Here is a 26,706-nt window from a genome sequence, read left to right on the forward strand (position 1 = left end):
TAAAAACAAAGAGAGTTTTTACAATCCCCATGAGACTCCTACAAAAATGAAGTGGAAACATAGAGCTAGTGCAAAGAACAAGCAACTAGACAGAAAGCTAACTGACAAAGTAACTTTTCTTTAAAAATGATCCTTGGCTGTGACACGACCTGAAACGTTAACTCTCCACTTCCCTCCCGCAGAGGCTGCCTGACCTGTTGAGCACCTCCCACCGTTGTTGATTTGCTCCAGTTTCCAGCATCTACAGGTCTGTGTTTCTCCACCTTAACCAGTCCACTGGGAAGTCAGGCATGCTGAGAGTAGGGTGAATACGAAAACAATCCTCACAAGAATTCCTTACCCCAAAAGTGTGCTAAAATTACTTGAAATACAACATTTTAGATGTGGGGGCCAGGACTATTGGCACAGACAGAATTGCTTAATAGTGCAAAACTTGGATATTAATGTTAATTTAAAAACAAAGTCAACAGCCAGTAGAGTTGATAGAATTTCCCCAATTTTCAATTATAAATGGGGCTCATTTAATTTCTTCACAATGCGCTACAGAAAAGAGAAAACCGCAACCAGCCTGAACCTAAGACTCAAACATATTACCCCTTTCCCTGAATGTTGACATGGCAACAGAAATTCTATTACTTTATAAATACCCCACATATTACCTTACCACCTCACCATTATTAACCCAGGACCCAAAGCATAAATCATCTGCACTACAGCACATCGCAAATCAATTTCCTTCTCTCTCCTGCACTCACACATACGTCTTTATTTCAGTTTCTTTTTCCTGTGGTATCTGAAATACTCCACAGACTCGGCTTAACAAAAATCAAACCAACTTTCCATTGAGAAGCATTCCATGTGAAGGCAAATTTCCAACTGAAAAAAAAATAAGTGAATTTTGCCAACACTAGCAAACCATTAAAAAAAAATTGATTGTCGTTAATACCCTCCCCCCCCCCCCACCCCAGAGGAGTTACCGGACCCAGTAAGACAAGGGAGCTGTATTTGAAGTGGAGGAAGCTCAGTTTAGTCTCTGTCATTGAACATTAATCAGGAGGTTTATCTACTCGCAGACTGGGTTCTTCACCTCAAGTATCACTGAGGAAAGCCGCTGAGTGGGGGTATCTATTCAGGAGGACCTATCAAGGAGGTAGATATATTGCTGATTGATCAGGGCATTGAGAATTACAAGGAACTGGACCAACGTGGAGATAACACCCAAAATCAGAAATGGATTAGTTCATTCTAGTCACACGTATCAAAATAGTGTAAAGCTTGTCCTTTTCACACAGATCTTATCATGACACAATGCATTGTGGTAGTACAAGATCAAAATAATAACAGAACACAAAATAAGGTGTAACGGCTACAAAGAAAGTGCAGTGCAGGTAAATGATAAGGTGCAAGATCATAACAAAAAGGTTCAAAGCTCAAAATGAAGTTATTATCAATGTGTGCATACGATAGAAGGTACAAGAGCCTCAGGACTAGGTTCAAGAACAGTTACTACTCCTCAACCATCAGGCTTTTGAATGACAAGGGATAACTACACTCATTTACCCTGTTATTGAAATCTTCCTACAACCAATGATCTCACTTTCAAGGACTTACTATCTCATTATCCTGTGTTCTCGTTATTTATTGCTATTGATTTATATTTGCATTTGCACAGTTTGTTGTCTTCTGCACTCTGGTGGATCTTTCATTGATCCCGTTATAGTTGCTATTCTATAGATTTACTGAGTAGGCCCACAAGAAGACGAATCTCAGCATTTAGATGGTGACATTTTTGTACTTTGATAATAAAAATTATCTTGAACTTTGAACCATATATATACCACCCTGAAATTTATTTTCTTGTGGGCATTCATAGCAGAACAAAGTACAACAGAATCAATGAAAAGCATGCACAAAGACTGACAACTGATGTACAAAAGACAAACTGTGCAAATACAAAAGAAATAATAATATTGATAAATAAATAATACTGAGGACATGAGTCGTAGAATCCTTGAAAGCAAGCCCATAGATAGATTGTAAAGTCAAGTGCATCTTATCATACATGGGAAACATTATAATAAGGAAGGATGGAAGTTATCCTTGAATCTGGGGCAGATGTGCCATGATCATACTAAATGGGGAGGGGTGAACAGACTTGAGGAGCTGGGTAGCTCCTCTTCTCCTTTGTGTCTCGTGTATCGTGTGAAGCGGGCGTTTGGAACACTTTATAATATGAAAAGGTTAAATTTCCAGCTTTGTATTGTTGCCATTTTGTGGACACACACAGAACCCACAGATGCATCACTCCTGTGTCAGACAATAATATTTATTTCATTATAGCCAATCCTTCCTGTCAAAATAAAATCCGTGACAAACAGGGCACTCAGTTAGTGTATCAACAACATAAGGTGCGAACATGAGGAAAGGAGATCTGAGGGAAGACATTTGAGGAAAGTGAAGAGAGAAACAGAAGAGTTGGAAAAAGGAGAAGAGAGAAGGAGAGGGAGATGAGGGGAGGGAGTGAGCGGAAGAGACGAGGGGAGAGAACAGATAGGAAGGGGAATGAGCAGAGGAGGGAGGGATTGCACAGAGAAGGAGTGAGGGGATACAATCGAGGGAGCAAAGAATGGCATGTGAGACGGGAAGAGAGTAAGAGGGAAATGTAGGGGAAAGAGGAGAGAGGATGAAATGAGGCAGGAGGGGTGAGGAATCAGGGAAAGGAGGGGAGAGGGTGCAGCAGCAAGACTGTGGGATGAATGGGGGGAAGGGCTTTAGTGCATGGAACAGAGGAGATTGAGGGAAGATCTCACAGAGGTGTACAAAATACAAACTGATGAGGGATATAGATCAGGGAAATACAGACAGGCTTTTGCCCCGAGGTTAGGTGAGACTAGAACTAAAGGTCATAGGTTGAAGGTAAAAGCTGAAATACTTAAGGCGAAATGATGGAAAATGAGGAATGGAGATCAGAGGGAAGACATTCGAGGAAAGTGAAGAGAGAAACAGAAGAGTTGGAAAAAGAAGGAGAGGGAGATGAGGGGAGGGAGTGAGCGGAGGAGACTGAGGTGAGAGATAGGAAGGGGAATGAGCACTTCACTCAGAAAATGGTGCGTGTGGAACAAATTGTAAGCTGAAGTGGTAGTTGCGGAATCAACTGCAACATTGAAGAGAAGTTTGGAGAAATACATGGGTGAGAGCCATATGAAGGGCTACGCTGGGTGTGAGTAATAAAACAGATCAGCACAGATTAGATGGGTCAAAGGGCCTGTTTGTGTTGTTGCACTCTATAACACAAAGACTCTAGAAAGGGAGCAAGAGAGGAGACAAGGAAAGAGCACAAGATTGATTTATGAATGAGAAGCAGGCCAGTCGGCCCAGCAGGTTCATTCCAGCTCCGACTGCCCAATCCAATTCCACCCCCCTCATTTTTCTGCACTCCTGCAGATCTCTCTCTCTCTCCCTCTCTCTCCCTCTGTCTCCCTCTCTCTCTCTCTACTTCTCTACCTCCCTACCTCAAAATTTGATTGGTTCTTTGTCACTGACACACTCAAGTGCAGTTATTAATTCACCTTTGGAATGCCGGAGGAAACCAGGCAAGGACAGAAAACTCACAAAGTGCAAAGAACTGACAGAATCTGTCAGGTAACATCGCTGACTATTGCCCAACTGGGAGAGAAAGAGGAGACAGGAGAGGGTGAGGTGGTGAGGGCAGGGAGAGCTAAACCAGGACAGAGGCCAAGGGTGGGAAATTGGGGCATGAGGGAAAGAGCAGGAGTAAAGAATGTAAGAGAGGGAGTGGGGGAGAGGAGAGATGAGGGAAGAAAGGTTGAGGGAGTGAGGTATAAGAAGCGAGAGAGCAAGTTGTGCAAGGGGAAAAGAAGAAATGGGGAGAGAAGATAATGCAGGAATATGTAAGGAGGAGGAGAGGAAAATGGAAGAGGCAAAATGAGAGAGTGGGAGTGAGTGGAGAACAACGAGAGGGGAGAAATATTAAGACAGGGAGAAAGGGCAAGAGAAGAGGATGAAAGAAAAGAAGAGAGTGAAGGAGTAGAGGAGCAATGAAAGAGGAGTGAAGTGAGGGACTGATTGGGAGAAAAGATATAAGAAAGAAAAGTAGAAAAGAGCAACAGGGAGAGAAGAGTGATGTGGAGGAAAAGGGAAGATGGAAAAGACAGCAAGGAGAGAGGAGAAATGAAGGAAACACTGCTGGACATAATTCACTCCAAAACATCTTCTGCTGATGTCTACTTGCTATTTGCCTAAAGTATTTCTACTTTTCTACATGTACCATTGCTCGTTCTGATCCGATTCAGAAACGTTGATCTAAATTAATTTCAGTCGCTTGCTGTTATGAAGAGTAGAGTTATTCATTGGGCAGTTTCAGACCACCCACCTGGCCTACCCTCTGGTTTGTCAGACAGGACAGGAAAATTGAGTAGACAGCGTTGTAATTAAACTGTTTACATGAGCCTGATTCAAATTAATTTGCTGCTGGTTTTGCTTGTGGCAGGTTCCAGGAAGTGGGAGGGTTTGCTCCAATCAAACATTGCGAGAATTAATTTGCACACTTTGTGTCGTCCACTTGATTCAGTACAGCTGTACATTCGCATGGATCGGACGGGGCTGTCGAAACCCGACACCGTGGGGACTTTCAGGCCGCCTGCAATACATCACAAGTAATTCCATACTGGCACTGTTGGCTGTGGAATACACAGCCGTGTACTGTAAAGCCCTGTATACTGTAGCACCAGAAAATCAAAGAGAATTGCAGCACAGAAACACACCCTCCATCCCAAGCAATTATTCTGCCCGGTCCCATCGACCTGCACCTGGATCTTAACCCTCTCAAACTGCTATTGAATGTTGCAATGGAAGCAGCATCCACCCCTTATGCTAGCAGCTCATTCCACACTCACACCACCCTCTGAGTGAAGAAGTTCTCCCTCATGTTCCCCTTAAATATTTCAGCTTTCACCCCTAACCTATGACTGCTAGTTCTTGTCTTACCCAGCCTCTGCGGAAAAAGCCTGCTTGCATTTACCCTATCTGAACCCTCATAATCTTGTACATCTCTATCAAATCTCCCTTCATTTTCCTTCACTCCCGGGAAAAATGGCCTAGCCAACCTTTATCTAGAACTCAGGTAAATGTTATAGGGCATTCAGGTTGGCAGGGTGGAAATACGTCTCTGCCAAAGGGGGTGTGAGACACTCCTTCCTTCCGCTAGCCTGCAGGTCACCCTTGGGCAAGATGCAACACCTGCTTAGCCAGATGTAGCAAACCCCGCCACCAATCAGGGTCATGTGAAGCCATGGCATGTGCACACACACAAACACATGCGCACAGACACACACACATGCACGCACACACACGTCTTTCACTACTAGCGCACAAAGGAATTTAAACTGCGCATAAAAGGTTGTCACTTTCACTATTGCACACAAGCACATTTCCTTTTCCCGGTTTCTGATGCAGGTAGTGTTGACAACGTGAAGTTTGCTTTTTGGAAAGCACATTTGGTTTCAGATTTTAGCACGAGCTTATTTATGCTGTTCTTATTGAAGAAATTATTGATTCACTACGTCCAATTACAAAGAAGCAAAGGGTGTGAAGTGCAATTCATTTAAAGCGGAATGGCTTAATGAAACAGTAGAGACAGCTACACCACAAGCTTGTGAGGTCAGAAAGGTGCAGCCACGAGAAATATTTCTGGACAAAACAGAAACTGGTGTTACCTGCATGTGTCGTCGCGATGCAAAAGCTACTGGAGAATTTGCGAGTGGGAAGAAGTGGTGAGATGTTTGGAACTTGACTTCTTAAAGCATCATTTAGCAAGCAAATCACATGTAGATGGTGTGCAAAAGCTCCTGTGAGAAAATCTTTCATTACCTGCGAGAGGCCTGCCGCATATGTTCCATGCGTGTGCAGATGGACAAGAGTGAAAACGATCAAACCCAGAGGAGATCTTATTGATGGTTACTTTATCTCTTTTAAACAATGAACAACAAACTGGACTTGGTGCTTCATTATCCTTAGAATAGTTTCAGGTTTACTTCCACTTAAAAATTCAGTGTGCACATGTTGTTATCACTGAGCAAAAAACTGAGCACGGGATTTTTGCACACAAATTAGAGGGAACATTGCTGTAAAGTATTGATAGCGGCTGTGGTCACACCTCTTGTAAAGACACTGCCCAGAAGAAGGCAATGGCAAACCACTTCTGTAGAAAGATTTGCCAAGAACTGTCCCGGTTATGGGAAGACAAAGCAACACACACAAGATGCTGGAGGAACTCAGCAGGCCAGGCAGCGTCCATGGAAAAGAGTAAACAGGACTGACAAAAGGTCTCTGCTTGAAATGTTACCTGGCCTACTGAGTTCCTCCAACATTTTGTGTGCAGTGCCTGGATTTCCAGCATCTGCAGATTTTCTCTTCATTGGGATGGAAAGACCATGATCGCCTACATCATACGACACAGCACATAATGAATGAAAGAATGAAAGGTGTTCATAATCCTCCAGTAACTAGGGCTGAAATTGGTGCCCACTGACAGATTCTAGATATTTACTTATGCTTGAAACAATCAAAGCAAAAAAATAAATAAAGGAGTGTGAACAAGCCAGAGTCAGATTCATAGGAAAGCCCATTTTATTTCAGCTGCTCTATACAACTACAAACTACTTAATCCCACTGCCAGCCCCACATCCATTGCCCTGCTTTTTACTTCTCAGAAGAGTTTGGCCACGGATGAATCTTCCTCCGCCAAATGCAGAATAGCACACACAGGAACAGGGCCGTTTGTCCACGATGTGTATGACTACCGTGACACCAAATTAAACGAAACCTATCTGCCTGCACCTGATCCATATCACTCCATTTGCTCTCTGTTCACGTGGCTGTCTAAATGACTCTTAAATGTCTTTGCCACCCATCACAGCCTCCTGCCACTCTCAAACGAGGGAAAGGCTGCAGACGCTGGACATCAAGGAAAAAGGCTGGAGGAACTCAGCAGGCCAGGCAGCATCTGAGGAAAAGAGTAAACAGTCGATGCTTTGGGCCTACCGCTCTCTGTGTACTCCCCTCCCCCCACCACCATACGTCACAGATTCCAGTCCCTCACTGCATAAAAATCTTTCTCAGCTCATCACTTTTGACCCTTTTGCCAACGTGCACACTTCTCTCGGCCTCAGTAAAGCAGCCAGCATAATCAAAGACCCGTCCCACCCTGGACAGTCTTTCTTCCTTCCCGCTCCCGTCTGGCAGTCAATGCAAAAGTCTGAAGGTACATACCACCAGGTACAAGGACAGCTTCTACAAAAATGGCTAACAGGACTCTTACACAACGACCTGGACTCCCAATCAACCTCGTCACAGATTTGCATCTTATTGTCCATCTGCACTGCTTTTTCTCTGTAATTGTGACATTCTATTCTGTGTTCTGTTATTTCTTTTCCCACAGGCTACCTCAAAGCACTGATCCAGTGAAATTATCTGTCATTTTCAGAAATCCCTACTTTCTGCATGCAAACAAAGTTTTCACTATATCTTGGTATCTGCGACAATAGTAAGCCAATTTGCCAATTTATCACCTGTGTTCTCTGGTTCGTGACCTTTCAGCAGTAAGCACCTTTTTTTCTCTCTGTACTCCAACAAAATCTTTCATAATTTTAAACAGCCTAGTCAGATACCCTCACAGCAAGGTCAAGAGGGAGTTTCCAGACAAAGAGTGATCCAACAAGGACCTTAACGGTGGAGCTACCAGAGTCAGGAAGCTTTAGATGGCATCACAGGAGCTCACGCCTCTCATCAATGACAATGTGGCAATCTTCAAAGAAGACAAAATGGATTATTGTGCCCTGTACAAGTTGCACAAGCACTTGTGCCGAGCATTATCTCATCAGTGGTTCCAACTAATGAAACTAATCAGTGCAACTAATGAAACAATTTTGAACTATAATCACAGGTGTGGGAAATTCGTTTTTGCACCAGAAGATCCAAAAACGTGATAGAGACAAGATAATCTGACATTGTGGTGTCGAGCCGTGGAATCACGCAACACAGAAAGAGAACTTTGACACAATGCGTCCGTGCTGGCTATCAACCATTCATTGACACTGTTGCCATTGATAGTCATATTAGTTTATTATTGTCACATGCATCAACTTACATATAGTGAAAAGCTTGTCTTGCATACTGTTCAGACAGATCAAATCATGACACAGTACACTGAGGTAGAATAAGGTCAAACAATAGAGTGTAACAGCTACGGAGAAAGTGCAGTGTGGGTAAACAATAAAGAGCCAGATCATAACGATGTAGATTGTGTGGTCAAGAGTACATCTTATCATACTAGGAAACCATTTAGTATTATTATTACAGCAGGATTGAAGCTGTCCATGAGAGGATATGTGGTCTCTTTCAGTGCTTGTTCATTCAACTGGTCCAAGATATTTTCAGGATGCTCTTACATCCAGATGGCAACAGAGATACAAGAGATTGTAGATGCTGGAAGCAGAAGCTAAAAATAACAAACACCTTGCCCCCATTTGACTCCATGCTCTACCTTCCTCTCCTATCAGATTTGTTTACCTTCCTATCCTCTATCTATCACCCGGGTTCTATAAACGGATCCCTGTAGGAGAGTGGTAGCATCTGGAGGAATTGGTAGGAATGTGGTCAGCATATAATGAGCTAGGGAAAGACTGGTGTTGGTGTGGAGTGCCAGTCAAGAGGTTCCGTTTTTCAGTGCGGAGTGCCGTCATAACAAGCTTTTTTCACACCAGTCTTTTTGGTGATTGCTCATCGTATGGCATGTCTAAAACCTAGCAGAGCCCATCCCTCCCAGGTTTTTTTTAATTTGAGGTTGAGTTGCTAGCTCGACACTCAACCCAGGCACAAGGGAGCCGGCCAGATTCGAACTCAGGACCTCTTGCCCCGAAGTCCAGCACGGATGCCACTATGCCACCAGCCAGCCATTAGTGCGGAGTAAGTGGTCTAAAAGGCCTTTTTAAGTGCTGTATCTCCCGGATTCAAGGAAAAATGACAAGAGATCATTTACAATAAGACACTTTTATTGAGCTTTAAATTGGCTTTTAGTTTTGAACGTAGAACACAGAATTTACTGCAGAGGAATAGGTCCTTTGGCCCTTAATGCTGTGCTAAACTAATTACATTAGTCATTCAATACCCAACTAAACTAATCCCTTCTGCCTTTACAATCTCCACATCCTTCCATTTCTTTCATTCGTGTATCTATTTTTTCACATCTCTATTGTAGTTTCTTATTTTGTTAATAATACTCAGTGGCCACTTTATTGAGTAACACTATACACTTGCACATGATTGCAAATATTTAATCAGCCAATCATGTGGCAGTATTTCAATCCATAAAGGCATGCAGTCATGGTCAAGAGGTTCAGTCGTTCAGGTCAAACATCAGAATGGGGAAGAAATGTGATCTCAGTTATTTTGGCTGTGGAATGTCCAAAACTGCTAATCTCCTGGGATTTTCACACACAACTGTCTCTAGAGATTACAGAGGATGGTACGAGAAACAAAAAACATCCAGCGAGGAACAGTTCTATCTGAGAAAATGCCTTATTTATGAGAGAAGTCAGAGAAAAATTGCCAAACAGCTTCAAGCTGACAGGAAGGTGATAGTAACTCAAATAAACACGTTACAATAGTAAGAGTTTCTATTAAACACAGCACATCAAACCTTGAAATGGATAGTCTACAGCAGCAGACCACAGACGTAAACCCAGTGGCCACTTTATTAAGTACGGAAGAGTCATAGAATACCATAGCTCAGAAACAGGCCCTTCAGTCCATCTAGTCCATGCTGAACCATTAATCTGCCTAGTCCCATTGACCGGCTTCAAGACCTTAGCCCTCTATACCTCTTGCAACCATGTACCTGTCCAAATTTCTCTTAAATGTTGAAATCGAACCCAGTTGTGCTGGCACATCATTCCACGTTCTCGCTGTTCACTGAGTGAATTAGATCTGCTTCATGCTCCCCTTAAACATTTCACCTTTCACCCTTAACCCATGTCTTCTGGTTGTAGTCTCACCCAATCTCAGTGGAAAAAGCCTGTTTGCATTTACCCTATCTGTACCCCTGATAAAGTTCTGTAAACCTCAGGCTTGGCCAGCTCGTGTTTGTCTAGGGAAACAGCCTTCGGCCCCGCCAAACTGGGTAACCACGTTTGTGTGGATGCTGTGTAATGTACCCCCAGTTACAAACCCACAATGCAAAATATCAAACAGTACACCATATGCAATTAAATGATTGAACTTTATGAATCTTAATCTGAATATAGGGTTAGTAATGAAAATTTTGAAAGGGCCCAAAGTCAAGTCAAAGTCACGTTGGAGCTCACTCAGTAGTCATTCTTCCACCATCGGTCTCCTCCGAATGTCGCTGACCTTCAGACCCTCAGGTCCCAGTCCACTCCGCCCGGTGGTCTACCAGCTCTCTCCACGCGCATCCTCCCACTTCATCTCTCTTCGACAAAAGACCACGAGAAAGCATCTGTCCAGACTCACAAGTATTACGTACCTGTGGATATCTTGTGCCTGTCACATGACCATGATGTAATTGAGGCTATGCTGGGGCATGATGTAATGGTCTTGTGATGGTGGAGTGACGTAATTTTCCCACCAGTGAGAGGTCATGTGATAGTTTTTTTCAACAGGGTATAAAAGGACTCCCTGTGACGCGAGGGCAGTTCGTGGTTGAATTCGCCAGTGACTCCATTTTGCTGCGTATTCGATGTTATGATGCAGTTTTGTTTTACAGTGGAGTTTTACTTTCTGCCTTAAGTCTCGAAGGTTATTGCCGGCAGTTTTGCTGCAATACTACCAGCTCAGTCCAGTTGGAGAGTGAAGAGTTTATTGAAGTACGGAAATCAAGAAGGATCGGAAAAAGTTGGTGTTGACGGCGATAAATAGGTTTGACCTCAATTAATCCTCATTCGGAAGGAGCTAGTAACCTGCAAACCATGATAGCTCCTGCCTTCTGAAGAGCAGAAAGAGTTGGATGCAGGGTTTCATCAAGGAAAGGTCAGTGCCTTTGAGCCATTTTATTTCCTTCTTCGTAAATCCTTTGATCAAGGCATACTTCGGCTGGGATCAGCAGTAACACCACGAAAGGGAATTTATTACCTCAAGGAAAGTCTCTCCTAAGCGACTGTGTAGAACATTTGGATTTTCGCATTACTACTTCTAAGAGCTGTTATTGCATTATCGCTTTAAGAACTGTTCAAGCTGCCGTATAGCAGTTGACTTCCGGTTAAGTTAGTCGTTTGTTTACTTTTGGGTTTTTTTTAAAGAGTGTTTAATAAATGTTTTATTTGTTAAAAAAAACCTGTCTCAATGATATACTCATTGTTGCTGGATCATAACACAAGACACAGCAACAATCTCTTATTGGCTAACATGCATCCTATTATCTCCAGCCATAACCCAAACATTGCTTCTACAGAGAAACCATTACCTCAGCTGTGAACATTGCAAAGAAGCCATTAATTAGCAGTGAAACCTTACAGCTTGTTACACTCTCCCCCCATCAAATATAATCATGTCCTCATGACACTGAGATAATTCGCCAAACCTTCCTGCAAAACACAAAGCCCAATCCAGGTGTAAAAGACAGTGACAGAGCTCCCCAAAACAGTAGAGATTGCACCCTGTTCCCCAGGTGTTACATAGGTCAACCAATCCGGTGTCTCAAAAATTCTCTGAGACCTCCGTACCTCCTCACCTAACTCTTCAGGTCAGATGCTACTTGGGATACATCGGGTCTATCTGGTGAGTCCTCCCTCGATCTATCACTCACATCCCCCTGCAACTCAGAGGCCTCTATCCCATGTCCAGGCCCCGCTTCCTCTCCTTCAGGGTCCTGCTGTAACCAAGGCTGCCAACAGATAGCCCCCCCCCCCCACTTCACCTGACTCAATGGGAGAAGGGCCAGGATTCTCTGCCTCAGTCAAAGGGGAGTTAGCGAACGGCATCATGTACCACACATCCAGATAATCATCCTCCGAATCAGTACCCCTCTCATGGGCAGGGCCCGCCCAGCCTCTCCCGCTAGGGGCCCTGCAGTCGCCCCGCATTTTTGCAGAGTCCTCTTACTAGGTGTAGGCTCCAAGTCGGACTCTGTGTCTACCTGCACCTCTTGACCCAGGGGCAGCAGGTGGTTCCGATGGAGAATCTTGACAGGTCCGTTCCCATCCTCCGGTTTCATCCAGAAATCTGGCAGGTTTGCCATTTAACTCTCCACCACATAGGGCTTAGCCGCCCAACAGTCAGCCAACTTGTGCTTTCCAGGTAGCCCCAAATTCCTTATAAGGACTCGGTCTCCCGACAAGAGCTGGGAGAACCTCACCTTCTGATCATACCTCCTCTTATTCCCCCGATTCTGCTTGGTGGCTGCAACCCCAGCCAATCCATAAGCCCTTTTCAGCTCTCTCCTCACACACTTCAGATGAGGCTTCGGTGGTAAGCCACTCTCATCAGACAACCACTGCCATCCTGCTCGCCTGTACAATCGAGGGCTTCTGCAGTTCGGGCCTCACCAGTACCACAGCAGGAAACCCCGACTCCCCCTAGTGGTCTTCCAGAGCATCACTAAGGGGGCTTTGCCCTCAGGCACTCCGGGAAATTTGGGGGTCCCCATCACTCTTGCTGCTTCCCTGGGCCGTACCACCTTTGGCTTCGACTGGGTGAACCACACAGTCCCTCGGTTAAATTCAGTGTCTGGCCCAATGCTGCCACGCACTTCCTCAAAGGCGGCTCAAAACACTGGGTGCACGGACAATGTCCCCGAAAAGCTTTCCCCCACCTTCTCCTTGCAGGCCCCTATGAGCCTCCTCACAAGAGGGGTATTGGTCCCCACCAGAATTGAAACGCCGCCCATCTCAACAGAGTCAGGAAAAACCAGAACCACTGCATCAAGAACCTCAGACATCTCCACATTGGCCTCCGAGAACTCCAGTTCCACTGACAAATAACCGTCGTATGGATAATCACCAGCACTGATACCTAGGCCTCATATGGAGCCAGTGATCATTAATGGAGAATGTGTGGAGCAGGTTAAGACCTACAAGTATCTGGGAGTGCAGTTAGACGAGAAGCTAGACTGGACTGCCAACACAGATGCCCTGTGCAGGAAAGCACAGAGTCGACTGTACTTCCTCAGAAGGCTGGCGTCATTCAATGTTTGTAGTGAGATGCTGAAGATGTTCTATCGGTCAGTTGTGGAGAGCGCCCTCTTCTTTGTGGTGGCGTGCTGGGGAGGCAGCATTAAGAAGAGGGATGCCTCACGTCTTAATAAGCTGGTAAGGAAGGCGGGCTCTGTCGTGGGCACAGAACTGGAGAGTATGACGTCGGTGGCAGAGCGGAGGGCGCTGAGTAGGCTACGGTCAATCATGGAAAACCCTGAACATCCTCTGCACAGCACCATCCAGAGACGGAGAAGCAGCTTCAGCGGCAGGTTGCTGTCAATGCAATGCTCCTCAGACAGGATGAAGAGATCATTACTCCCCAACGCCATTCGGCTCTAGAATTCAACCACCAGGGGCAAGACATGTTAAAGTGCCGGGGTTTGGCCTGAGCTTAAGTTACCACTCAATGCACTTTAGTAAACTATTTAAGAACTTTTTAAAAGCTATTTATTAATGCTTTTTGGAAGGGTGTTTTTAGATGCATATCATATTTATACTGAGTTAAATACTGTATGTAATTAGTTTTGCTACAATAAGTGTATGGGACACTGGAAAAATGTTGAATTTCCCCCTGGGGATGAATAAATATCTATCTATCTAACTACCTATCAAATCTCCAGTGCATTGAATGGTGTCAAGAGTAAATGCTTCAGATACCATTTGTAAAACGAATGGTACAGTAATGTGACCTGCGACCCGGTGTCGACTACAGCTTTAGCCCATAGTCCCTCTATCCGTAGCGACACACTGGAGCGTGGTTCTGCTAAGCCTTCAGGAACAGGGTCTTTTGCTTTCGGGAGTTCGTTGGTACATTGCTGGGAGCGTGTTCCCCCAGAGACACCAGGCCATTCCCTCACTGAGTCTCCTCTAAGTTTCCCGACACCTCTTCCTGCTTAGATACCCGGGAGCTCGCTCTCCGAGGGGCTTCCTGCCACTCACATTCCTGCCGGAAGTGTCCCTCTTCCCCACAGTATAGCACATGCTACCGGCCGCCCCTCTTTCTGCGGAACCCCGGCCACCCACAGCCCTTGGGGAGGGACCCTCTGTACTGGTCCTGTCATACAGAGGGTCCACACCCGCTGTTAACACCCAGGACATCTCAGTTCTCAGCTCTGCTACCATCTCTTTTACCACAAGGGCCTACTACCAAGGACCGTACCCTGCAGACGGAGTCTTCTCGCGGCCCCAATGCGTTCTCCTCCTCCCACACCTCTCTGATGAGCTGAACAAATGAGGGGGGCATGTTTTAAGGGACTACGAGAGACCCCAAGCAATCATGTCCTGAGACTGGGCGCCCCTGGCTATCTGGTATCATCCTTAACTGATCCACCTCAGCCGCCTGAATCACCCCCTGCGCCGCAAACAAATGGCTATCTCTCTAGCCGAAAAAAAACTCTCCACCTTCTCCTGATGCATGGTTTGGACCCCCCCCCCCACTTCCAGGAGCTCTAGTGGGCTCCCTGTCATACCAAAAGCTCTCTCTGATGCGTCTAGATACTCAGCAAGGGAAGCAGAGTTAACTGTCATGCATCTTATTATATCAGCCACCAACCCCTTCAAACTTTCAACCAATCTGTCGCTTTTCATCATCAGAGCACTGCCACTCGTCTAACAACTGAGAGGTCTGCTCCACCCATGTCTCATACTCTTCCTCCCCCTTGGGTGTGAGCATTATTCCAGAGAAAAGTCTTAGCTTCCAGCAGGGACCCTCTGCCTGTGCACTGGGCCACTTATTCACCAGGGAGATAAGGACTGATGCCAACTCAGAACCTTCACTCTTCACTGGGGGACGGGACTAAATAAACTTTCCCCTCACTCCTCAGAAACGACAGAACCCTGTCTCTGAAATCTCTGCCCCAACTGCAGGCAACTCAGCTTGTGACCCAGCCTGCTGGGCTCCCTTCTCCTCCTCCCTGACAGTATGGACAGGCCATGGCCCCACCTTACCTGGGACACTGATAGATGCTGGCAGTCCCACCACTGTAACGTCAGTGCAGGTCTGAACTAAAACAAGGTCTGAGCCCGCCATTTTATCAAACTTTCACGCTACGATTTCAACTTTGCCAACAGCTTTAACCATACTCAAAAATCGAATTAGCAATTCATCCGGGGTATGAATATCCACCCCACTCAACGTGCACGCATTAATTTCCAGCAACCCCAAGGAGGCACACCTCTGCTGTACCCCAGCAGCATCCATACCACACCTCTATAAAATCCTCCTTCAATCTTCAATATTCCAGGAAATAAAGTCCTACCTATTCAACCTTTCCCTATAACTCAGATCCTAAAATCATGCAACAACCTCGTTAATTTTCTCTGAACTCTTTCAACCTTATTTGCATATTTTCTGTAAGTAGGTGACCAAAACTGCACACAATACTCCAAATTAAGCCTTACCCACATCTTATACAATTTCAACATACATCCCAACTCCTGTACTCAATACCCTGATGTCTGAAGGCCAATGTGCCAAAAGCGTTCTTCAATTCCCTATCTACATGTGGTGCCACTTTCAAGGAATCATGGATCCCCTCCTTCTATTGCATTCCTCAGTGCCCTATGCAAGTCCTACCCTGGTCTGTCCTCCAAAGTGCAACAGCTCACACTTGTCTGCAGTAAATCCCATCTGTCTTTTTCAGCCCATTTTCCAGCTAGTCCAGCTCCCACCCCAAGCTTTGATAGGTCTTCCTCACTATCTACTACACCAACAATCTTGGTGTCATCTGCAAATTTGCTGATCCAGTTAATCACATTATCATCCAGATTACTGATACAGGTAACAAACAACAACAGATCACCTCATCACACCACTGGTCACAGGCCTCCACCCGGAGAGGCAACCATCTACTACCACTCTCTGGCTTCTGCCGCAAAGCCAACGTCCAATCTAATTCACAACTCTTCTTGAATGCCAAGCAACCACTCCTTCTTGATCAACCTCCCATACGTGACCTTCTCAAGGGCCACGTTAACGTCCATGTAGACAACATCCACTGCCGTGCCTTCATCAACTTTCCTGGTGACTTCCACAAAAAACACTGTAAGATTGGTTAGACATGACCTACCATGCACAAAGCCACATTGACTACCCGTAATAAATCCCTGTTTATCCAAATACTTACATATCTGGTCCCTTAGAATAGCTTCCAGTAACTTTCCCATTGTTGATGTCAGGCTTACCAGGCTATAATTTTCTGGCTTATTCTTAGAGCCTTTCTTAAACAACGGAACAACTTTAGCTATCCTCCAAATCTTCGCCTATGGCAAAGGATGTTTATATATCTCTGCCGGCGCCTCGGCAATTTCTTCACTTGCCTCCACAATGCCAGAAGGAACACCTTGTCAGGCCCTGTGGATTTATCCACCCTAATTTGTCGGTAATCTGAAAAGGGTCCATGACCTCACTGCTGCTTTGCCTCACTTCTATAGTCTCTGTGACCGTCTTCCAAGTAAATACAGATGAAAAACATCCATTTAAAATGTCCCCCATCTCTTCTGGCTCTACGCGTAGATTACAACGCCAATTTTCCACAGAGCCAGTTCCGTCCCTTGTTATCCTTTTGTCCTTAATATATCTGTAGAAGTTTTTAGGATTCTCCTTCACCTTGTCTGCTAGAGCAACCTCTATTTTAGCCCTCCTGATGCAAGTGTTCCCTTGCATTTCTTATACTCCTCGAGTACCTCATTTGTTTCCACTTGCCTATAATTGCTTTTTCTTAACCCAGGCTTCAATATCTCTCAAAAACCAAGTTTCCCTCAATCTGACAGGAACAGACAAACTCTATAGTCTCAAAATAGCACTTTCGAAGGCCTCCTGCTTTTGAAGTGCACCTTTGCCAGAAAACAACCCATCCCAATCCATACATACCAGGTCCTTTCTGATACCATCAAAATGCTCAACTAATCTAATCATTCCTGCCTACAAAATCTCTATATCCTCCCATTTCCTGCACATTCATGTGCCTATCCAAGAATATCTTGATACCTCTATTATATCTGCATATTTTGTAAACTATTTTTATCAGATTCTACAATTGACAAACTTCTATAGGTGTGCAGTGGAGAGTATGCTAACTGGTATGGAAATGCCAATGCACTCGTATGGAAAATCCTATAAGAAGTAGTGGATACAGCGCAGTCCATCACAGGTAATGCCCTCCATACCTTTGAAAACATCTAAAAGGTCACAGGAAAGCAGCATCCATCATCAAGGACTCTCCTCATCCAGGCCATACTATCTTCTCACAGCTGCCATCAGAAAGGAGGTAGCGGAGCCTCAGGACCCACACTATTGGTTCATGTGCAGTTACTACCCCACAACCATGAGGCTCTTGAACCACAGGGGATAACTTCACTCACCCCAACACTGAAATGTTCCCACAAGCTATTGACTCACTTCTGGCTTCTCCTGCACATGGCCTACCAGTCTGTTGTCACCAGTACAGCCTTTTATGTGGTGGTGTGCTAGGACGATGGCATCAACACGGGTGATACCAACAGGCTCAATAAATTGACTGGAAAGGCTGGCTCTGTTATAGGAGTCAAACTGGACACACTGGATGGAGGCTGTGGTAGAACAAAGGACCTTAAGGAAAACCTTGCAATTCTGGACAATGTTTCTCACTTTTTGTATGTTATCTCGGCTGTACAGAGAAGCATTTCTAGTAATAGCCTAAGACAACTGTGCTGCTCCAACGAGCACAATATGAGATCATTCTTACCCTCAACCATTAGGTTCTAAAATGAGTCAAACCTATAGCTGGGGAAGTGATAACCCCCTCCTGTTAGACTGTTTGAGATAACTTAATTTCATTCTTTCTTACTTCTCTTCTAATATTAGTATATTTCTTTACCTGTGCATTACTATGACTCTGTAATTTCCTTTGGGATCTGCAGATGCTGGAAGTTGTATGTTGCAAGTATCTATCTATCTTTCAAGGACTTTTCATCTCAAGTTCTCAATATTTATTGTTCATTTTTTTTTCAGTTTGTCGTCTTTTGCACATTGTTTATTTGTCCATCTTGCGGTGTGTGTTTTTTCATTGATTCTATTGTGTTTCTTTGTATTTACTCTGAACGCCCACAAGAAAATGTGACATATATGCACTTTGACATTAATTTTGCTTTGAACTTTGTACTTTAAAATTTTGACATGAAGCTTGGTACTGATTTATTATAAGATTTATCTGTTAACAGAAGACATGAAACTGCACATGTCCTGCATTTTCTCACCAACTATTGATTTGTGCTTCAATGCACACTTCCCCCTGCCCCTCCCCACTCGTCCTGCTTCACCCCCTCCCAGTCTCTTCATAACTCACTGTCACTGCATGACTGACCAGAAGCTCCGTGAGCTTGTCCAGTGAGTGGAGAAGGAACACAGGCTGGGATGAGATGAATTAGCTGCAATAAATCTGTCTGGGATGTATTAATAGAGCACACTAGGAATCGTGCAGATGGCTCAGGTTCCCATGGAGAGAATGGGCAGGCTGGTAGAGAGGCAGCAGCCAAGGAAGCAGAATCCAGCTGAGGTCACAGGCACCAAAGAGAAACGAAACAGGACCTTGGCTTGATGCTTTAAACAAAAGTAAGAGGTTGCGATTCCAATGCACTTCTCTATTTCCTCAGAATACCACGGAAATTCAGCATGTTCTCATTGATCTTCAGCAATTTTTAGGGATGCACCATCGAAAGCATCCTGTCTGGATGCTTCACACCTTGGTATGGCAGTGGCTCGGCCCAAGACTGGAAGTTGCAGAGAGTTCTGAAAGCAGTCCAGTCCATCGTGCAAACCAGCCTTTCCTCCACTGACTCTGTCTACGCTTCCCGCTGCCTTTAGGAAAACAACCCGCATGATCAAGGACTCCTCCTATCCTAATCATCTTCTCTCCTCCCTGCTGAAATCAGGCAGAGAATACAAGAACACTGAGAACATGAACCACAAGCTTCAAAGGCAGCCTCCACACCACTAACAGGTTATTGAATGCACTCCTTTTATGGTAAAGGTGAAGTCTTAATCTCTCAGTGATCACCACTGCACCGTCCACCTGCACTGCACCTTCCCTGTAACTGTAACACTATACTCTGCTTTCTTATTTTTTGGTTCCTTTTGTCCTCCCTTATTGGATGAAATGATCTATCAGAATGGCATGTTTTAAAAGACTTTATACGTCAATGGGAGTTCAGTGAAACCCTTTCTCGCTGCTCCCTCTTTGTGATCTCTGCTGCCCTCTGACTCTTCGATCATCTGCTCACCCAGACCAGCTACCACAGCCTTGTATCTTTCCTGGGAACCTGTCATCACTCTTCCACAAATCAACTTCCCCATTCTTCACCTCACCCCTCCCCCTCACCCAGTTTCACCTATCACCTGCTATCTTGTACTTCTTCTTCCCCCTCCCCCCTACCTTTTAAATCTGAATTCTTTCCCCTTTCTTTCCAGTCCTGAAAAAGAATCTCAGACTGTCTACTCTTTTCCATTGACGCTGCCTGACCTGCTGAATTCCTCCAGCATTTTGTGTGTGATGCTTTTTACTACATTTTGGCACATATGACAATAACAAACCAATCACCGATGACCTTTTACAACTTCAGGATGTCCAACAGGAGGTCATTGTTTTATGGAAAGGAATGCAGCAGGGAATTTACAGTGCAATAATGATTAGAGTCATGGAACGCTACAGTACGGAAACAAGTCTACGCCAAACTATCATTCTGCCTAGTCCCATCAACCTGCACCCATCCATAGTCCTCCTTACCCCTGCCATCCATGTACTTACCTAAACTTCTCTTCAATGTTGAAATCGAGCTGGCATGCATCACTTCCACTGGCAGCTCGTCCCACAATCTCATCTCCCTCTGAGCGAAGAGGTTCCCCTTAAACACTTCACCTTTCACCCTTAATGTTATGTAACTTCAATACACCAAGCTAATTCAAAGGAAGACATGGGAGTCCAAAATGCGAGTCTAACTTTGGGTTTACTTTATCGTTTACCAAACATGCATCGGTTGGTAGTGTGATAATGTATGCAAAACACATATTTATACACATAATCCATAATGAATTATTTAAATGAACAAAAATGCTCAAACTATATATATATATATATATATATATACATATATATAGTGTGTGTGTGTGTGTGTGTGTGTGTGAGATATATCACACACACACACACACAATTACTCAAATATTACAGAAGCGTTAAATACACAAAACCTGACCTATAACTTCTGGTTTTAATCTCACCTTACTTCAGTGGAAAAAGCTTGCTTGCATTTACTCATCTAAACCCCTCATAATTTTGTATACCTGGTGTTGATCCAGTGAAAAACATTGGATAGATAGTGGGGAAAAGCCCTTGCTCTTCCTTAAATTAGTGCCACACAATCTTTTCTATCCAGTTGAGAGAGTTTACATCTCACCCAGCACTCCACAATGCACAAAAACAGCAGTCATGTGGGGTTCTTTGCCACTCAGGAGTGGGACTTGAATGCAGGAACCGGTTGCTCAGAGGCCCAGCAGCTCCCAACCACAGCCCAAATGATGTCCAGCAAAGTCCTCAGTTTTGTGGTGACTACTTCCCTCCGGCAACAGGCAAACCTTACACTACAAGTTGTGGCATCTTTTGGTGACTGGTGAGGCTTACCTCCAGCACAGGCTTGGCATTGTTGTAAATCGACAGGATGTGCGTGATTCCATTCTTAACCAGATTGTCCTTGTCCTGCGAGTCTACAGGTGGGGAGAGGTAACGCAAAGTCCATTTTTATGGCAAAGTACCCGTGCAAAAAAAAACTGTACAGAATGAATTGCAATGCTTTAACCTATGTTCTATGTAACTGGAATTATTTACGGTCATTATCTCAATTTGTTTGCAATGTTCAACACTCTTGACTTGAGGATTTTGAGCACCATTTTTAATTAAAACTGTTCCACTTTCAACGAGAGTGCATTGAAGGTAACAGCCCAGTGCATCACAGGATACGAAAAGCTAACTCTAGCACTGGCAAATTCCAGTAATGAAGCAGAAATCACTGATGATGCACACCCTAGTTGTCTGCTTTGAAACTGGGATACAGGGTGTTGCTTTGGGTGAGGGTCCAGAACGATCCCAGTGAAGCTCTCCGACTAATCTCGACAGAGGATAATAGGCGACTATCCTGTCTTCCTGCCTCTCTGAACTTCTGCAGAAAAAAGGTTCCAAAAATAGATCTAATTCCCTGGAACGACTGCAGAGAAAGCATATTCCAATCAAGCCCCACCCCAGTATGGAACATTTACAGGTCTCTGCTTTGTCCTGTGTGAAGAATGTTACTCAGTGTTAACAGACAGAAGTTATCAGAACATTGCTGGCGTTTATCCACAAGCTGACCTTTAACTTACCCTGTGCACTTCGGTATAAATCCCCTGCCTCTGTCTTTCTTTGTAAAAATGATGCAAAAATCAAAAATTTTCTCTCTGTTCATTCATCCGTGCCCCTCTCCTGAAGGCACCAACCCTTGAGGAGCGGCCAGATTTGCCACGTCTCACAAGGTTTATGCACAAGCCTGTCTAAGCCCACCTTGTCCTCATCTGCCTTTCTTTGAGCATCAATGAATCAAAAGTAACAGAAACTACAAAACGTGGGCTTATATTATCTGGAGAGTTCAAGACTGCGAGATGACTTAATTGAGACGTGTTGAATAATTTAATGGACTGAAATGGAAACTCTTTCCTCTAGAGGGGGCTTCCATAGAGGTGGAAATAACTGTTGAAATTAGAGCTAAGACATTCAGAGATGGAGTCAGACAAAAGATAGGGACTGCAATCAATGGAAAATTCCAAAACTGAGTCATTTGATAATGTAAGACCAAGCCTGCACGAAGATAGTAGCAGAATAAGGCCATTTGGCCCATCAAGTTTGCTCCACCATCTCATCATGGCCGATCCCTCTCAATCCTATTCTCTTGCCTTCTCCGCATAATTTATATATAAAGATATGGAACCCAGGGAGTTACAGAAATCAAGGTACAACTTAGCTGTAATCCATCTGAATGATGAAACATGCACAAAGACTAAACGGCTCTCTACTGTTGCTTTGCATGGATTAGAGTGGGGCAGCGAAGGGAAAGTCAGGTATTGTTAAAGTAAAGTCTGAGCACTGATTAACATCCTGTCATTTAATCCTGACAGTTACACAATAACACTAAAAATACACACAGGAAATATTGAAAACCTTATGATGTGCATGGCAAATTTTCAAGCAGTGAAATATAGTGAAGGAAATGGCTTCTGCCACTGTGTATACACTGAGATTTTTCTTCAATGCAGCACTTTCACGGACAGAGGAAATACCGTCAGTGGCCACATTATTAGGCACAAGAGTGGAACCCAGTGCAGTCTTCTCATGCTTTAGCCCATCCACTTCAAGGTTCGACATATTGTGCATTCAGAGACACTCTTCTGCACATCACTGTTGTAACGCGTGGTTATTTGACTGGCTGTCACCTTCCTGTCAGCTTGAATCAGTCTGCCCATTCTCCTGTGACTTCTCTCATTAACAACAAATTTTCATCCAGAGAACTCGCACTTGCTGGATGCTTTATTTTTTCTGCACCAAACTCCAGAAACTGTCGTACAGGAAAATCCCAGGAAATCAGCAATTTCTGAGATACTCAAATCACCCCATCTGGCACCAAACAATCATTCCACGGTCAAAGTCACTTAGATGACATTTCTTCCCCATTCTGATGTTTGTTCTGAACAACTGAACCTCTTGACCATGTCTGCATGTTTTTATGGATTGACTGATTAGATATTTGCATCAACAAGCAAGTGTACAGGTGTACCTAGTAAACTGGCCACTGAGTGTAAATAGTACTGACAGATTATTCATGAAATCTGGGAGGTGTTAATGTGTTTGTTGAAACCAGATGTTTAATTAACATTTAAAACAAGGAGGTAAATTAACAATTTAGTAAACCTTAATTTGAGGTCCCACCATATTAACAGCCATGGAGTAGATAGATAGATAGTTAGATACTTTATTGATCCCAAAGCAAATTACAGTGTTGCAGTAGCATTACAAGTGCACAGATACACAAAGACTAGAAGAGAAGTCAGAAAGAATATAAAATAAGTTACTTTAAACAGTCTAACAGGAGGAGGTCATCAGTTCCCTGGCTATAGGTTGACTCATTATAGAGCTTAATGGCCAAGGGTAAGAATGACCTCATATAGTGCTCCTTGGAGAAGCATACTGGTCTTAGTCTATTGCTAAAAGTGCTCCTCTGTTCAGCCAAGGTGGCACGCAGTGGGTGAGAAACATTGTCCAGAATTGCCAGGGTCCTTTGATCTACCACAGTCTCCAGCGTATCCAGTTTGACTCCTATAACAGAGCCAGCCTTTCTAGTTGTAGGGGGCTGTTCCATCAGCCAAACTGTTCTAGCAAGGGTAGAGGTTATCAATGTTTACTATGTCCTCCACTGTTCTACTGTGCATATTCTCCTGGAACCTCAAAAGCAAAACTACAATGGAACTATTCAGCCTCTGTAAGCCCTTTAAAAGGCCTGTCCAAATAGTCCTATCCCTGCTTGTCCCAATAGCCCTGTAAATTCTGTCCCCTTCTAATTCCTATTATTGGGTTTGTGTCCACCATCTGTGCAGGAAGAGAGCTTTAAGTCATAATGACTCGACTATTAAATATTCCTCTTGTCCTGTATCCTCAAATTTCTTTGCTCTTGAACTTTTCCTGTTTTTGTAAATCCCATGAGCTTGTGTGTTCCTCTTTGAGCCATTTTGACAGCTCCAGTGACTATAGTGGTAATCAAACCGCAGCTTTTCTAGCTTACAATTGTTAATAAATTCACTCAAACGTTGTTCCCTAGCCAGAAGCACCAACTATACCAGTGCAAGCATCCCCAGCTTGTCTGCCTGAGGGTCACTTTCAGGTTGTTGCCAGGGAGATAGACTCAGTGGATAGGGAAGGGGGTCAAGGTCGAGGAATGAAACTGAAGATTACTTTCTTGATGTTCGTTTAGATATTCCTTTTCATCCAGTACTGGGTATCAGACAAGAGTCCAACTACCTAGAGACAGACAAGTAATCCGATAAGCTAGACACTTTTGCATCCAGCACTGGATATCAGATAAGCAGTCCGACAACCCAGAGACAGTGGTATAATCAAAAGAGGTGGAAAAATGAGATGGTGCTGCAAGTTTAAGCGGATACAGTATACTTGTATTCTGCTAACAAGGGACAGCACATGGATGAATTGGAAGGAGCCCAGGAGAGATCTATAGGCCTTAGCAAAGGTAGTAATGTGAGAGTAGGAAGAGAACCTGTGTAGATTAGAGGGCAACACAGTATCATAACGGTTAACATAACACCATTACAGCACCTGTGAACTGGGTTCAATTCCTGCCACTGCCTGTAAGGAGTTTGTATGTTCTCTCCATGACCACCTGGGTTTCCTCTGGTTATTCCAGTTTCCTAGACGTAAGGGTTAGTAGATTATTACCTAATAATTAGAGATAAAGATGGAACCAGGAGAGTGTAGTCCTACCAAGAGGAAAAGTAGTCATAGCATATTCAACCCACAATGATTTTGAATATAGAACTTTATGTTTAGCCATCAAAAACCACACTTACCTCTAATATTCCCCAGATACAGGCCATCCAAGATCTAGTAAAAGAAAAAGATTAAAAAGAATTTATTTCAAAATCTATATGCTCAGGCTTGGCAGTATGTATAGCAATCAGTAAGCACCTTCTGCATTATATCATAGTTCAGGTTCTCAAGTTCAAGTTTACTGTCACTCAAAATGTCTACAAGTATACCGCTAAATAAAATAACATTCCCCCACACCAAGGTGCACAACGCAATACCTATAACTCACACAACACATACAGTAGTATACCACAAATAAATTTACAAATAATAAGGTGCATTTACGACACAAGTCAGAAAGTAAACAACATAGGCTAATAGTGCTTCCTACATGATGAGGTGGTGGCAGGGAGTTTAGTAGTCTCAGAGCCTGGGGGAAGAAGCTGTTTCCAAACCTAACAGTCCTTATCCTAATTCTATGTTACCTCCTGCCTGCTGGTAAGGGGTCAAAGAGATTTTTGGACGGATGGGAGGGATTATTGACAATGGTTAGCCTCCTGCGTACATAGTGTTCCTGATCAATATCTCAGATGGTTGGAAGAAAGACTGGATCATCTTTTCAGCAGTCCTCACAATGCTTTGTAGGGTCTTGCAGTCAAATGTCTTGCAATTCCTGTAGCATAATTGATGCATAATTGAGAATCCATCAAGAATAAGGTTGTACAGGAGTCTGAGGACGCACACAACCAGGTTCAGTTATTACTCCTCAACCATCAGGTTCTTGAACCAGTTGGAATAACTTCATTCAACTTCACTTGCCCCATCATTAAACTGTTCCCACAACCTGTGGACTCACCTTCAAAGGCACTTCATTACATGTCCTTAATATTTATTGCTTATTTATTTACTGTATTTTTCTCTTATGAAGTTGCAGTCTGTTGTCGTTTGCACATTGGTTGTTAGTCTGCTCTATTGGGTGTGGTCTTTCATTGATTCTGTTATGGTCCTTGAATTTATTGAGTGTGCCCACAAAAAAGTTAATCTCAGATTGTGTAGAGTGACATATATGTACTTTGATAATAAATTCATTTTGAACTTTAATAAGTTTGATGCATTGCATAGTCTAAATAAGAACTACATTGAGCAAAAGATACCATTAATTCCAGTCTACATTCGTCAGGTTAACCTGAGTGAGCAGCCCTTGTGCCCTCAGTTAAGAGATTTAGGGCCAATTGGGGAGAAGTAACACAAAGTCCATTTCTATAATGATGATGTACCTGTGCAAAAACAACAACAAACAGAAGAGATTCTGCAGGTGCTGGAAATCCAGAGGAACAAGCACAAAATGGTGGAGGAACTCAGCAGTCCAGGCAGCATTCACGGAGAGAAACAAAGAGTCAACGTACCTGTCTGAGATTATTCCTCTCCATGGATCCTGCCTGACTGGCTGAGCTCCCCCTACATTTTGTGTGGGAAAAAACAATACTATACAGCATGCTTTACAATGTTTTAGTCTGAGTAGTATAAATAACTGGAATTATTTAAAGTTCTTCATTTAGTTTTAATTGTTCACATGGTCACCTGTTAAAGATATACATACACTGAAACAGGTAAAAGTGCATCCAGGCTCAGCGCTACTTCCCCTGGAGACAAGAAGATTGATTATAGTCCTGAAGAATGGTCTTAACCCAAGTTACCACTGTCCATACCCCTCCATAGATGCTGTCTGGCCCACTGAGTTTATCCAAGAGATTCCAGTATCTGCCATCTTCTGTGTCTCTGACCGAAAGCATTGATTGTCTGGGACTATGTATGAGGTATGATAACTTCTTGGAGGCACCAAAGATATTTGTTAGTTGTAGGAATGGTATTACATGCCCGTAGAAAGC

At 43.8% G+C, this 26,706-nt stretch overlaps 1 protein-coding gene across 1 annotated transcript in view; it reads right to left on the bottom strand.

Annotated features, from left to right (window-relative positions):
- Positions 1-26,706, bottom strand: part of dusp22a (dual specificity phosphatase 22a) — a 195,937-nt gene that overhangs the window by 108,684 nt on the left and 60,547 nt on the right. The window contains exons 3-4 of the mRNA XM_059993200.1: positions 24,859-24,892; positions 20,879-20,961 (exon numbers count right to left, since the gene is read on the bottom strand). Coding sequence (XP_059849183.1) covers positions 20,879-20,961; positions 24,859-24,892 — 117 coding nt within the window. The remainder of the gene's footprint in view (positions 1-20,878; positions 20,962-24,858; positions 24,893-26,706) is intronic.

This window comes from Hypanus sabinus, chromosome 17 (genome assembly GCF_030144855.1).
Source record: "Hypanus sabinus isolate sHypSab1 chromosome 17, sHypSab1.hap1, whole genome shotgun sequence".
Lineage (NCBI taxonomy): Eukaryota > Metazoa > Chordata > Chondrichthyes > Myliobatiformes > Dasyatidae > Hypanus > Hypanus sabinus.